The sequence below is a fragment of the Trematomus bernacchii genome, unplaced genomic scaffold (assembly GCF_902827165.1).
Source record: "Trematomus bernacchii unplaced genomic scaffold, fTreBer1.1, whole genome shotgun sequence".
In the NCBI taxonomy this organism is placed as follows: Eukaryota; Metazoa; Chordata; class Actinopteri; order Perciformes; family Nototheniidae; genus Trematomus; species Trematomus bernacchii.
Window position 1 is genome coordinate 2176807 of NW_022987429.1, and position 12997 is coordinate 2189803.

Below are 12997 nucleotides of genomic sequence, written 5' to 3' on the forward strand. Positions count from 1 at the left end.
CCTTATATGCTTTATAAGGCTCACACAGAGATCCCTGGGCTAGTTAAATATTACTCCAGCCCATCCACTCCATCGTCCCATTGGACCCACCGACCAGCCTCAAAGAGCAGAAACACAACGCTGCCTTAGGAGGGCTGAAGTGCACTGATGCTTATTCCATACTGCATTCAACCTGACTAATGACAACCACATTTCCAGAAGAGATGGATCGGTTAGAATTGATATTTTATAAATGGAAATGAATGCAGCGCTTTTAATCGCTATCCTCTTAAATTAAGGGACCATGTTTCTATCCATTGAAATATGAACTGGCTGAGGACAAATCTCCTACATAATAGACATTTTATGAATTGGAACAGTGTTTTTTTTCATGGGTGCTGCCCTGAGTGCTCAAACAGGTCTTAGCTTTAACACAGTTAGCTGAAATAATGTTAAAGTCCTTATGCCCATTGACCTTTTTCTTTCAATTCTCTTTGGTTTCCTCTATTACTAATGGTGCACACAGCTGTGCTTTGGTTTCTGCTGGGAGAAAATGAGTAAAATCAGATAAAGGACTTAACCTGGCTGCTACCTTTCCTCTAAATGCCGAATACAGGTTTAATAGACCAAGTCAGAATAGAGCCATTTCTCTCACCTGCTTGCCTCCTTCAATACAGGAGCAACGAGTTCCCATTTCTATCTCAAAATGATCCATTAAAGCCATCAAAAGAGATATTGAGAATGACAAAACAGCGAAATGCAAAATCCAAACAGTTAAACTAATAAAATGATTCCAGATTGTATTTTATAAAGGAGATTTAGGCTGAATGTTTGTGTCATTTTCTAACCCATTACCTATTGTGCCTGTGTCCTATCTGCTTGTTTTTACCTGAAGTTACCTAAATCATTTTTGACCATTATCTACTTCCTCATGCAGGGCAATACACTTGTGTGGAGGTTATCTTCACCCTACGGCGACAGGTTGGCTTCTACCTGATGGGTGTTTACGCCCCAACGCTGCTCATCGTAGTCCTCTCCTGGCTGTCCTTCTGGATCAACCCTGATGCGAGCGCTGCCAGGGTGCCTTTGGGTACGGATTATTTGATCAATTCCACCACCTTCCACTGACATTTACCAATACACACGATGTGTAAATATTCCTTGTGCTGCTCAACCAGGGCTGAGTGCACGTTGGATATTAGATCCAAAGAGGGGAGGGTATTATTCAGGTAAATGAGGCGTGAAAACCCCCATTGTAAAAATCCATAGATAAAAATGAACTCTCTGTAGAATATAAATGTTTAAGGGATCATTGACATTACGGCCTCAATCTTCTCCATTGTGACATCATCAATCACTTTGACATCATGATGGACTTTATCCATCAAGCATGGTGACATTGGCCAGTGTTGTTCGTTATGTCATAAATCACTGAATGTAAGTTTAATTGACAGATAGGACCCACCGCAAGCTTAGTTGTTATTGGCAGTGCAAGTCTAAATACATGGGAATTCGAGCCCTCTTTGATGCAATAACTGCACATTTTTACTGGTTTTTAGTCATGGAAAAGAACCCAAGGCTGATCGGTTTGATTCCCAGATCTAAGTGGTCACATCAGATTCCCTAAATGCATTCAATCTGAAATATCAACAGACTGGATTACATTTTCTATCCAGCCACTTTGCCAGTTAAATTCAAACACAGATCTAAACTGCCAACATGAAATAGCATTTAGTAAATAGTGGCCACTCAATTATTTAACTCAAGCTTAAACTATGCAGGCACATGCCTTTGAGAAGAGAACAAGTACAAGGACATGTGTGTTCCTGATAAAGCATTATATTAATCAGTAACAAGAGTTCTTCAGGAGAGAGAAAACCAGGAACCGCTCAGATGGCCAATGAGCCACACCTGATCCCTATTAACCCAAGATTAATGAAGGGGTGTGTTGAAGCTCAGGAGGACAAGCGCCAAATCTGCCCAGCCTGAAGAAGGTGCAGCTAGACCGTTAGCCTGAGACCCGAGAGGATACGGGAATGTTTTGGCACCGCTAGTGCTTGTTTATGCACAGAATAAATCAAGAGCTGGAAACAGATCAGCTGTCTCTGGTGTCCCTCTTGCTTAATGTGTTGTTGGCACAGCCATGGGGCAAGTCTTAGCTGCCACCTGCATGATGGGAAACTCTCAAACTAGGTTTAAACACTTTGTTTGGTCAGAAGGTTAGACGGAGATTAAAGAAACCCTATTACGATTGTTAGGGCATTCCCTATATTGTGTTACATAGGTTTTTGTTCATGTAAATACAAAGGCTGAAATCTTAAAGTCTGTAATATAATGACATCATAAAGTAAGACTCAGACTTCCATTGGCTAGCGCTTCAACACATTGTACGTGATAGGCTAAGGGGCAAGACATCTCTCAGCGGTTGACCAATCACAACAGAGACAGCCAGCAAAAATAAAGAGCTTTTTGAACATTAAAGCATGGAGATATGTCACAGTAGAGGCACACAATACAAATATGAACCTGACAGTTAGCATACTAGAGTATTGGGTAAAGGGTCAAATGGTAGAATTTAAAATAACATCATCATACACAGACAAAGCTTCAGTTTGTTGAAGAATGTACATTCCACTTCATGCTACTCCCTTTCATTTCACATGCGCCTAATATGTCAGTGTCACCAACAAACCGCATCACACGGGCACCTCTGTGTGTGCAGCGCTGCAAGGAAAAGATAATCATTGTTATCCCACTCCACTCCTCCACTCCTCCATTTCTCCACCCTTTCCTCCAGTTGTTTATCACCACTCTCATCCCATCATCACCTCACCTCCTCCTGGAAGCCTCCTCTGACTTCTCTCTAAATGGGATCAGACCAGGTCAGTCAACATTAAGGTGTGGGACTGCACTCATTCATTGCTCTTTTCTGTGTGTGTTAGCCTTTTTTGTGTTCCCTTTTGGATGTCTACTATATGTGTTCATTTAACTGAGTGTGTGTTTTTTACATTTTCATGTTTAGAGCGTATTTTCTTTCGACAAAGGTTGTCTTTCCATTGCATCAAAAATATGTTTTTCTGTCCGATACAAAGTGCAGGTTCATTTTGTACAGGCTGTGTATCATAGGGGGAGAAAGACAAACAAAGCTATTTTAGTACCGCCACCTTTCATGTTCCCTCTTCATAGATAATAGGTGGGCTACCGGGATGACAACACTCTCTTTAACAGTTTGTTCCAGTGAGGTTAGAGCAGTTTTATTAGAAATCTTGAACCCTGTATGCACTCGCTCTTGATGAGTGACCATAATGAAGCCTGCAGGCAAAACCAATCGGCCCTTCTATTGTATTTATCATTTCTCTATAGCTTCACTACAGGAACAGTGATTGCAGTCGTTGGTGGTTATAATACCATCCGAGGAGAGTGGTTGTAATTATTTCTGATGTTGCTTCTGTGCAGCGGGGATGTCTAACCTGTAATCCTGTTAGCTATCAGAGATAAAAACAATTTTGAATTACTGCTATTAGGGGCTGTCTGAGCTCCTGCAGATGTCCTAATAAAGGAGGTAAAAGAACGGTCATGGATTTCTAATTGCACTTATGCTCACAGAAACCCTGGGTGGATGTGAACATTTGATGACAGCTTTTTCGCATATTGGGAGATTAAATTGTTCAGTACTTAGTGCTTTGATAAGGACATGGATTTGTTTCTTTCTCCCAGTAGTAAGTAGATTTAATGCTTGTTGTGCTCAATGATACAAAATAATAAAAACAGCTAGAGGACACATTAAGGACTGTCCTATGTCGCTGTTGTATGTTGACAATTATGGTTACACCCTGTCATGATGAACAAGAGCTAGGAGTTGATCCCAAATATAATTTGGGAAAATATATCAAAAAGTTAAGTAGAATTTCGACTACCTAGTTAGATTATTGTCTTGTTTACTTACTAGTATCTGATCAGTAGATATGTAAAGTGCAGAAACGAGATGTATTACTAATAGAAAAGTTACAGATTCCACTTCACATCAAACTTCCTTTGACTTTGCTGACTGACAAGGTTAATTGCCTTCTTCTTCATTAAGGCATCCTCTCGGTGCTCTCTCTGTCCTCCGAGTGCACCTCCCTGGCTCAGGAGCTGCCCAAAGTGTCCTACGTCAAGGCCATCGACATCTGGCTCATCGCTTGCCTGCTGTTTGGGTTTGCCTCGCTGGTGGAGTACGCCGTGGTTCAAGTGATGCTTAACAGCCCGAAGCGCATCGAAGAGGAGAAGGCCAAGATGGCGGTGAAGGAGAAGGCACTGGGAAACATCCCCGATGCCAAGAACAACACGGTCAACGGGACCGGAGGGACGCCGCTGCATGTCAGCACCTTGCACGTCAGTACAACTGGTTTGATAACTTGAGTGTGTGTGTAGATGTTTGTACATGTGTGTAGGTGTGTGTGTATGTTTCACTCTTACAAAATACTGTGCACATGAAGTCAGCAGAATCAGCTTTCTCCATTCAAAACACTATTTCCTAATATTCCTTAAGTGTAAAAGGCCAGTTGATACTTGACCGTATGATCAACAAGTTGGAATTTTTCAATGGTTTTATGTTTGTCTGTTGATGGGCAGGCTTACTTTATTATTGCAACAATCCCTGGTTATATTTTGGGTGGCTACCTTTGTAGTTGTCTTACCCGTTTCTCACTTCCCCTTGTTTCCTGACGATATCTACACTGTCACTCACTTCAAATTAGGGGAAAAGGACACAGAAATCATCTTAGAAAAAGATAGCAAGTAAGTATTTGACCTCTTTATTGAAAGTCATCTTTCTCAGTTGTTGTCAACAGCTAATCCCCTGACTCCATTGCATCTCATGTGAACAGCATTCATAGTACGATGATGCTGTGTCTTCCAAACTATATACTAAATATCCCAAATAAAATAGTTTTACTGCTCATTATCGATATTTGTTGACACTATTAAGACACACATTCTACCAACATGGTAATTGTGATATTGACATTATCTTATATGCATTTAAATACAGTTCTTCAAAATGATGTATGACTGAAGCCAAAGGAAATGTCAAATTATTCCTATAGGTTTCCTACAGTACTTGCAATTCTGACTGCCCTTTATGTATAACGTTCAAATCCATAAGCATACAAGATTTGCCCTTGGGCATTGATGCTGTAGTTCAATCACCCCACATTTCAATATATATTTTTTGTTGCTTTGTGAAAGCGTGCAATGCGTATTTTCTTAGTCTGTGTTTAACCTTCAACCTACAGCAATAGTACAATGGTAAATAACATATTTCCGCTCAAACAGCCTCAGGCTTGTAACAGTGAAGCGTAGATATGTCATCTAAATGCAAAACATGGAATTCCACTCATTAATAATTGGCATTGTCTCTATCACACACAGCTCAGTCACGACTCAAGTCTGACACTCACGTGCACATCAGGCGTGCAGTATGTTGTATGGGTCTTCCAATTGTATGCCTAATTGAAATTAATTTACCTCCGAGTCTACGGACCGCATTCGGTTTGAGAGGATTACATTACTCCATTGAGGTTTAATGGATTTTCTTGTCAAAACCAAATCAAAATAATGAAGCTCTAATGAGCTTAATGACTTCAGTGAGTTAGCATCCATACTCTGATTAGATCCCGTTCACCCCGCAGGCCTTCTGGGAAGTTGATGAAAGGATTTTTGTTGGACGACATTAAACTGCATCCTTTTGCTGTTCGTTTTTTTCTTGTTGTCAGCTCTGATAGCATAGAGGGAGCAGAAGAGTTACAAGGCTCAAGATGAGAAAGCAACCATATTAGGCAGCATTGTAAAACATAAAGTACATCTAATTGTGGCTCCAAACATATTTCCTCCCTCTTAAAATAACAGTTCATTTATCAGATTTGAGTCCAAGCTTCAGGATCAAACAGCTACTTTACTGGGTTTTCAAAGTCTGTTTTCAATCGAGTCAAATAATCATAAACAGCCTCATTTCAATGTTCCTCACAGTTTAGATGAATCATATCTGCTGAGTGGATGTGATGTCCCAGATACATCACACATTCACACAACATTTTGTTTTGGTTTTAGAAAGGGCCCTTTTATGCTTTTTGTGGTTTTCCCTTTCCTGTAGTGTTATATAGGTTTTTGTGCATGTAAAGCAGGGGTGGGGAACCTTTTTCCTCTCAAGGGCCTATTTTTTCAACATCCTCCGAGGGCCGTACAAATGATTGACCTCTGCTTAAAAATACTAAAATCACAGCCCATTCATTTGGCCTTTCTTTCATGCTGTGCAAAGAAAAAGCAACCTCTCAATCCAGATATCTCACCATGACTCGCGCATGCATGCACGTGCACGGTTGTGGCATGACCCCCAACACAGAAAGATATGGACACAAGATGTGTGCAAATGTATTTAGTTTCCTATCCATGTGGACATGATTTAAGTGGGGGGGGGACCTAACCTCCTCTAGGGGGGTCCGGGGGGCATGCTCCCCCGGGAAGATTTTTTTTTAAATGTTGAAGTTAAAAGCATCAATCTGGTGCACTTTGAGAGCAACATTAAGAGATCTATGGATACATCTCTCAACACCAATATGAAACAGAACTGTAAGCAGATTTCTTTTTCTTTATGGATATTTTACAAATCACTCCCCTTTCAAACTGTATTCTTGTTTATTAATAACTACTTTTTTTTACTGTCATATAGTATTTTATACCTATTTACTTTATTCTCTTATTTTTGTATAACTATAATGATCATATAAAGATGTGCCTTTACCTCACTGGTTGGAGAAAAAGCTTCTTATATTCGTTAGCATAGCTAGCTAACCAGATGCTAATAACAACAAAGTTATTGACTGTATGATCAGTATGACAGATGAACAGATCGCCACTGGGCTTTCAATTAAAGACACAGCCACGCAAAAACTGCGGCATGTGTACGGCTCCTTATCTGAAGTGCCGGAGCGGCGTTCTGGTGCTCTCCGTCAAAACTGCACCCTTGGGTGTTTCTCAATCGCGAGTACGCTTGCTTGGTAACACATGTCTTCCGAGTCACTTCCTTCAGAAGCTAGGCAAGAATCCTTCCTGGCATTCGGAAAACGAAGAGTGGAACAGGCTAGCAAGTGTGCGTCATATGAGAGGCCCCGCCTTACATTTTCCGCCACAGATTTGGGGAAATTGGTCCGTGCGCAAAGCATTGTGGGGATTTTAAGGATGCGAAGTCTACCCATGTGCAGCCTCGAAATTTCCCCCAAACCAAGGACGCGGCCTCGGTGGAATTCCAAGTATGCTGGACATTGGAACGGTCCTGCTGCGCCACTTGATGACGTAGCATCCTTGAAATATTGGCTTGGAAGCCAATATCCTCGCGATTGAGAAACGGCCCATGTCAGACGAGACATATACCACGTGATGACACGTTAGGCTCGTGTTGTGTTCAAGGACCCTGACCTTGGCCAGGAAAAACAGGCACTCGCTTGTTTAATTATTTTGCGGTCTAGATTTCTTTAAGTTTTTTCTTTTTTGCGTGTGTTTATAAATTACCTCGAGGGCCGTACCAAATGGTCTCGCGGTCCGTATACGGCCCGGAGGCCGGATGTTCCCCACCCCTGATGTAAATCGTCTGCAAAGGCTAGAATCCCAAAGTTTCCTCCAGAGGGAGTTTCTCTCCCTCACACTGATATAGTCCAGTCTATCTTTTCAAATAAACTAATTAATAGTGTTGTTCACAAGGTCGTTTGTGGGTGGTTTTACAGTACATTTTAAGTAAGAATGTTGCCAACCCTCAAACACCTTTTCTCTTCACACAGAAAGATTGAAGATTGACTAGAAAATAAGCAGATAGACATTTGGCTCCAGCTCAAAAAGATCTCAGTCAGCAGTAACTGTCCATGCCATCTGTTGGGGTGGTATGTGTACATATTTATACATATATCTACATATCTCTGCACCCAGTGCACATTATAAGGATACAAATATCTCTGGTGTGGGGAGACAGGAAAAAAGAGAGGAAACAATTAAATCGATGAGGAGGACATTTCAGAAACACCCTGCCAACATTGCTGTTCCATTATCAGATGCAGGGTGGTGTTGTTTTACTAGTGAATAGAACTTCAGATGATTTAAAGATTATTTTTCTCGTGAAATATTTGTATACTAAGAGAAGAATTTAGGATGCATGGATTGAAATACATTTGCAAATCATAATGAAGCCACCTGGTTAATGCGTTTCATTACATGTTGATGGTGTTAGACTCAAAGTCAGACAGATGAGGTGAATTCAAAAATACATTTAGGCGTCAGGTTTTGTGGCAAAAATGAGGGGCAAGTGTGAAAATAAGTAAAATTGGTGTAACAGTTGCAATACAATACAAATAAAAGACTATGTATAAGAATATCTATAAACAGAATTGTAGGAAACACAAGTCAGAGTGCACGGCTCAATGTGCAGTAATCTCATTCTACTGCTCCCTCGGTCAGTAGTAAACCACTTTGGTCTGGTTCCACTGCCTCAGGGGCCGCCAGCAGCGCCCTGAGATTATTACTTTAATCTTATCTTGGTTTATATATTTTAGATGAAATGCTGCAGAATGTAATAATCATTTTTGGTTTTTCCTCATGTTGTTCTCCTGCACCCAGGTGGCAGAGACTCGCTGTAAGAAGGTGTGCACGTCCAAATCAGACCTGCGGACCAACGACTTCAGCATCGTGGGCTCGCTCCCGCGGGACTTTGAGCTGTCAAACTTCGACTGCTACGGGAAGTCCATCGATATAGCCGCTGCTCTCACCAAAAGCCAGGCTAAATCAAAGAAAAGACCTCCTCCCCCGAAACCAGTCATCCCCTCTGCTGCCAAGAGGGTGGACCTGTACGCCCGAGCCCTCTTCCCTTTCTCCTTCCTCTTCTTTAACGTGGTCTACTGGTCCGTATACTTGTGAATATTTTAAATCTATCTTGTATTATCCACCCCCACTTCACTCGAACACATTCAAAGAGTTTTATTCCAAAGTGAACATTGAGTGCGTTTACATGCGCACATTACCCGAGTTTTCTGTTTTTTTCTATTGTATTGAGGATATGCTATTTACAAGGACCATGAACAACCTGCCTATTCGTATCCCTGTGTACATCGTTACAGATCCTCTGCCAGCAGGTGTTCTCACCTTACCCACTATGGTCTGTACTACCAAACAATCTTTTACAACGTGGATACAGTGGTCAAAAGCTTAGGTATATTCGGTTTCTATTTGAGTAATCCAGCTAGCATATCCAGGTTTCTGAAACCGGGATATGACGTTTACATGCTCAACAGATAACAGGGACACTCCGCATCACAGCCAGGATGCGCATGATGTAAACGCACTCATAGACAAAATGTGAATCTTAACCATACAAAATATCTATCGACAAAAAAAGAAACTTTTCTGTATTATTAGTACATTTATATTTACATACAAATAGATGACTATAATTGTTTGTGTATAAAAAAAAAATCTTATTAATGAATCTTTCTCTACCTAAAATGATTATGGAGCATATTGTATTGGAAACTTTATTTATTGATGATGGTACTTGAAGGCTAATACAGGATTGTAGATATAACTGATGTGAAATCCAAAAAGATTGATTGCTTAACAACTAGGCAGAGAATGCGCGGATCTATAAAAGAGCATTTGTAAATAGCTATTTGATTTTTTTCACCTTTGCCAAGCGGGCGTCGGCCCCGCACGTTTATTAAGTTACTAGATTTTATTCAAACTTCAATTCAAAGTGTTACTCTGTAATTACATTGCATGTTTAAAAGAAATGCATGTATATGAAGAGAGAATCTAAATATATATAGATATATATAGATAAAGTATTTATTTAATTGTATTATTCCTGTTATGATTTGCTCTTGAGAAGATAAATGGATATGTAAAACACCGTTCCTGTTCAGATGGTTATGTGACACTGCCACTTTTCCAACAAATTTAATGTTTGACACCTCCACCTGTAGCGTTTGTAAATGGGTCACCAGGGAGCTGTGACCATGTGTTTGTGAAATTTACTACAAAGAAATAATAAGTTATCAAATGAATTTTCACCATTAAAAATGAACACAAATGTAATCCTTGTTGTGACTGTTATTACTCAAAGTAATTTCTTTCTGGGGATTAAGAAAATGGTCCTACTTCTAGCTGGGATCTGTATCTCCAGCATCTTTCCTTTGTTTTGCTACTTCTATCCTGCACAACAACACAGATGTTACTTCTACCGAGGCTTGACCTCTCCTAATTAACCATCACCAGCCATCTATTATTCATGCAAACCTGCGCAGAAAATGCCCCCCTGACTATCATTGTGAGACTTCTCATATGAAGTCTGTCTGCGGCTTAATGAAGCAAGATAGATGCTGACCTCATGTCATGACAACAGGGTCATATTAATCGAGTTTGAGGCAAATTGGACCAGGATTGCTCATGTTAAGGAAAGATGCATTCATATGGGTTCTTGTTTTTTTGTGAGTACAGAATCCGAACACACACTTTTTTTTTTGTTCTCTCTCTGGCTGCCATGGTTACAGACATAGGAAAGGATTTTTGTCTGTCATTACTAAAATCCGGCTACAGAAAGGGAGTCAGACTGCAACTCCGCTCAAGTATCTACAATCACAGACGCAACATGAATCATCAAGAGACACACATGATTTCACAGATTAGTGTAACTGTCTCCTCATCTGAAGACTGATTTATATCTAACTGAATCTCAGATGAGAAAGATTCTGCGTTGCAGTGCCCTCCGATGGCCACATCAATATCTCCTCAATGAAATAAGGAGATAGAATGCACTCCTGGTAGAAAAGCAGATATAGTGACAGCTGTGTGTGAAGCGGATTTCTATTTCAAGCTGAAATACAGGCAGTGTGTATATACAGGTATATGCACTGAAATGCTCTCAGTTTGCTTCATAAAACATAATTAAATAATATTTTCAGAGGTGAAACAGCTTTAAATTATCAACATCAGAATCCTTTAGAAGAGGTACAGTGTTGTAAAGCGTGTTAGCAGTTTATTTTTCTTTAAACTGCCTACATTTAAAGGTCCCATGTCATGGCCATTTCTACTGATCATAATTCCATTGTTGAGGTCTACTAGAATAGATTGGCTTCTCATACAGCATCTCTGTATAGTATGTGTATTCACTCTCTGTCCTACACGGCTTGTTGGAGCTCCTGCCCCCCCCCCCTCCCTGTGAGCCCACTGTGCTCTGATTGGTCAGCTCACCCACTCTGTTCTGATGAGTCCACCACAGTTACAGCGGAACATCAGTGATTATGTGTTACAATGGCGTTTGTTAGCAACCAGAAAATGACACCAGTAAGGACAAACAGATGAGAATGCTGCGTGGGGTCTGGGTGCCTTGTTGGCGGGACGTTGCGCGGCTCGCTGCTGTGAGGAGCGGACAGTGTGAGCTGGCCTACTGGTGTGGTTTCCTGGTTGCTGCGAGACAGCGAGACATCGAGAATGGACGTGGGAAGGGGGGGGGGGCGGGTGATGCGGGTGATGAGGGGGCTGCAGCACCCCCATCTGCAAGGCTCCACAACATTTTAAAAACAAAACATGTACACTTTACAAAACATGTACACTTATACTGGTTGTTTTATTTTATTTTATTTCATTTTTTTATAGTGCATGGTGGAAAGAAGCAGGGAGAAGTGAATCTTATTTTCCTGCCCCTTCTTAAAAAAAATATAACAACGACATTATACGGTTTAACGATTAAATCCAGTAGATGTATCAACTCCTTTCGCTGGAGTCAACTGGTGTGACTCATCCATGTCTTTGTGTGTGTGAGTGTGTGTGAGTGTGTGTGAGTGTGTGTGAACGCTCAACCCCCGCACCCAGCACCCTGCTAGCAGCACAGTGCAGTAACCTATATCACACAGGGTGCTTTCTAATCCAACATGACCTCTCACCACGACGCCACCCGGGCCACCAAGAAAAGCACCGTGACAGTCAGGCTGATGATTAGAGGAGGAGCGGGGGGGGGGGGGGGGTGGAGAGATGCCACGGGGGCCTATTGGGAGCTCATTTACTGTGAACAAGGCTTTCACACATCATGGTGGTGCTTTTACAACCTTATCCTAACAACACAAATACAAGGGGAGCATTTGAATTTCCTCTCAAAAGAAATGCATTTTTATAAACAACACAAAACATTATATTATCACATATTATGAAACAAAGGTCATTTAGTGAGTTACATTTATTTCCACAGTGTCATGAGTGAATTTGTAATGGTTTCCTCTGGAACCTGAGACACAATCGGCTGTTTCCCAAATGCCACGGTACATTTAATTTTAGCCACAATTCTCCCTCACAGGCAGAGTTTTGGCAGAGCTGGAAATGTGGACGTCAAGACAGTGAGGAGGATGCCGTTTCCTTTAGATGTCAAAGTGGCGAGGAGCTCATTTCTAGCCAATCTGTAAGAAAGCCATGACTCTGGGTCCCGATATCAGTTAGTCCTGCCCAAACTGCAGAGAAGACCGATTGCGCGAGACAGGGTGATGAAGGTAAGAGTACACCAGGTCTGAATGATAGTGGAGGAAATAGAGGAGATAAGATGGCTAAACAATGCGCTTCTTTCAACAATTTGTACTTTATTTATGCTTCTATCACTGTTTTGAAACATGTATTTGAAAAATGACTTAAAAAAACAAGAGCTGGGAACATGAAAACCATCAAAGAACAAGGCGATCAGGAGAATGCCTCATTAGCATAAGACTGAGTAAAGTAACAACAAAAAAAGAATATCAGCAAACACATTTCCACAATCACATGTTTTCATATCAAGGAGTCCAGTCTGTTTTACAATCTGTTACGAGAGAGAGAGTTTCAAAATTGCATCTCAATTTTCATAATGAAACTTCTGCAGTGTTCCTAAAATTCTATTCACATGAATATTTCTCCTTCATAACATCCTTTTAAAGGTAGGTTAGGTAAGTTTGAGAAACCGGCTCGAGATACACTTTTT

At 40.9% G+C, this 12997-nt stretch overlaps 1 protein-coding gene across 2 annotated transcripts in view; it reads left to right on the forward strand.

The window, feature by feature from the left end:
- Positions 1 to 10088, forward strand: part of glrbb (glycine receptor, beta b) — a 28033-nt gene extending 17945 nt beyond the window's left edge. For both annotated transcript variants that reach the window (XM_034140803.1, XM_034140794.1), the window contains 3 exons: positions 917 to 1069; positions 4061 to 4353; positions 8623 to 10088. In XM_034140803.1, coding sequence (XP_033996694.1) covers positions 917 to 1069; positions 4061 to 4353; positions 8623 to 8919 — 743 coding nt within the window. In that variant the 3' untranslated portion in view covers positions 8920 to 10088. The remainder of the gene's footprint in view (positions 1 to 916; positions 1070 to 4060; positions 4354 to 8622) is intronic.
- The last annotated feature ends 2909 nt before the right edge of the window (positions 10089 to 12997 follow it).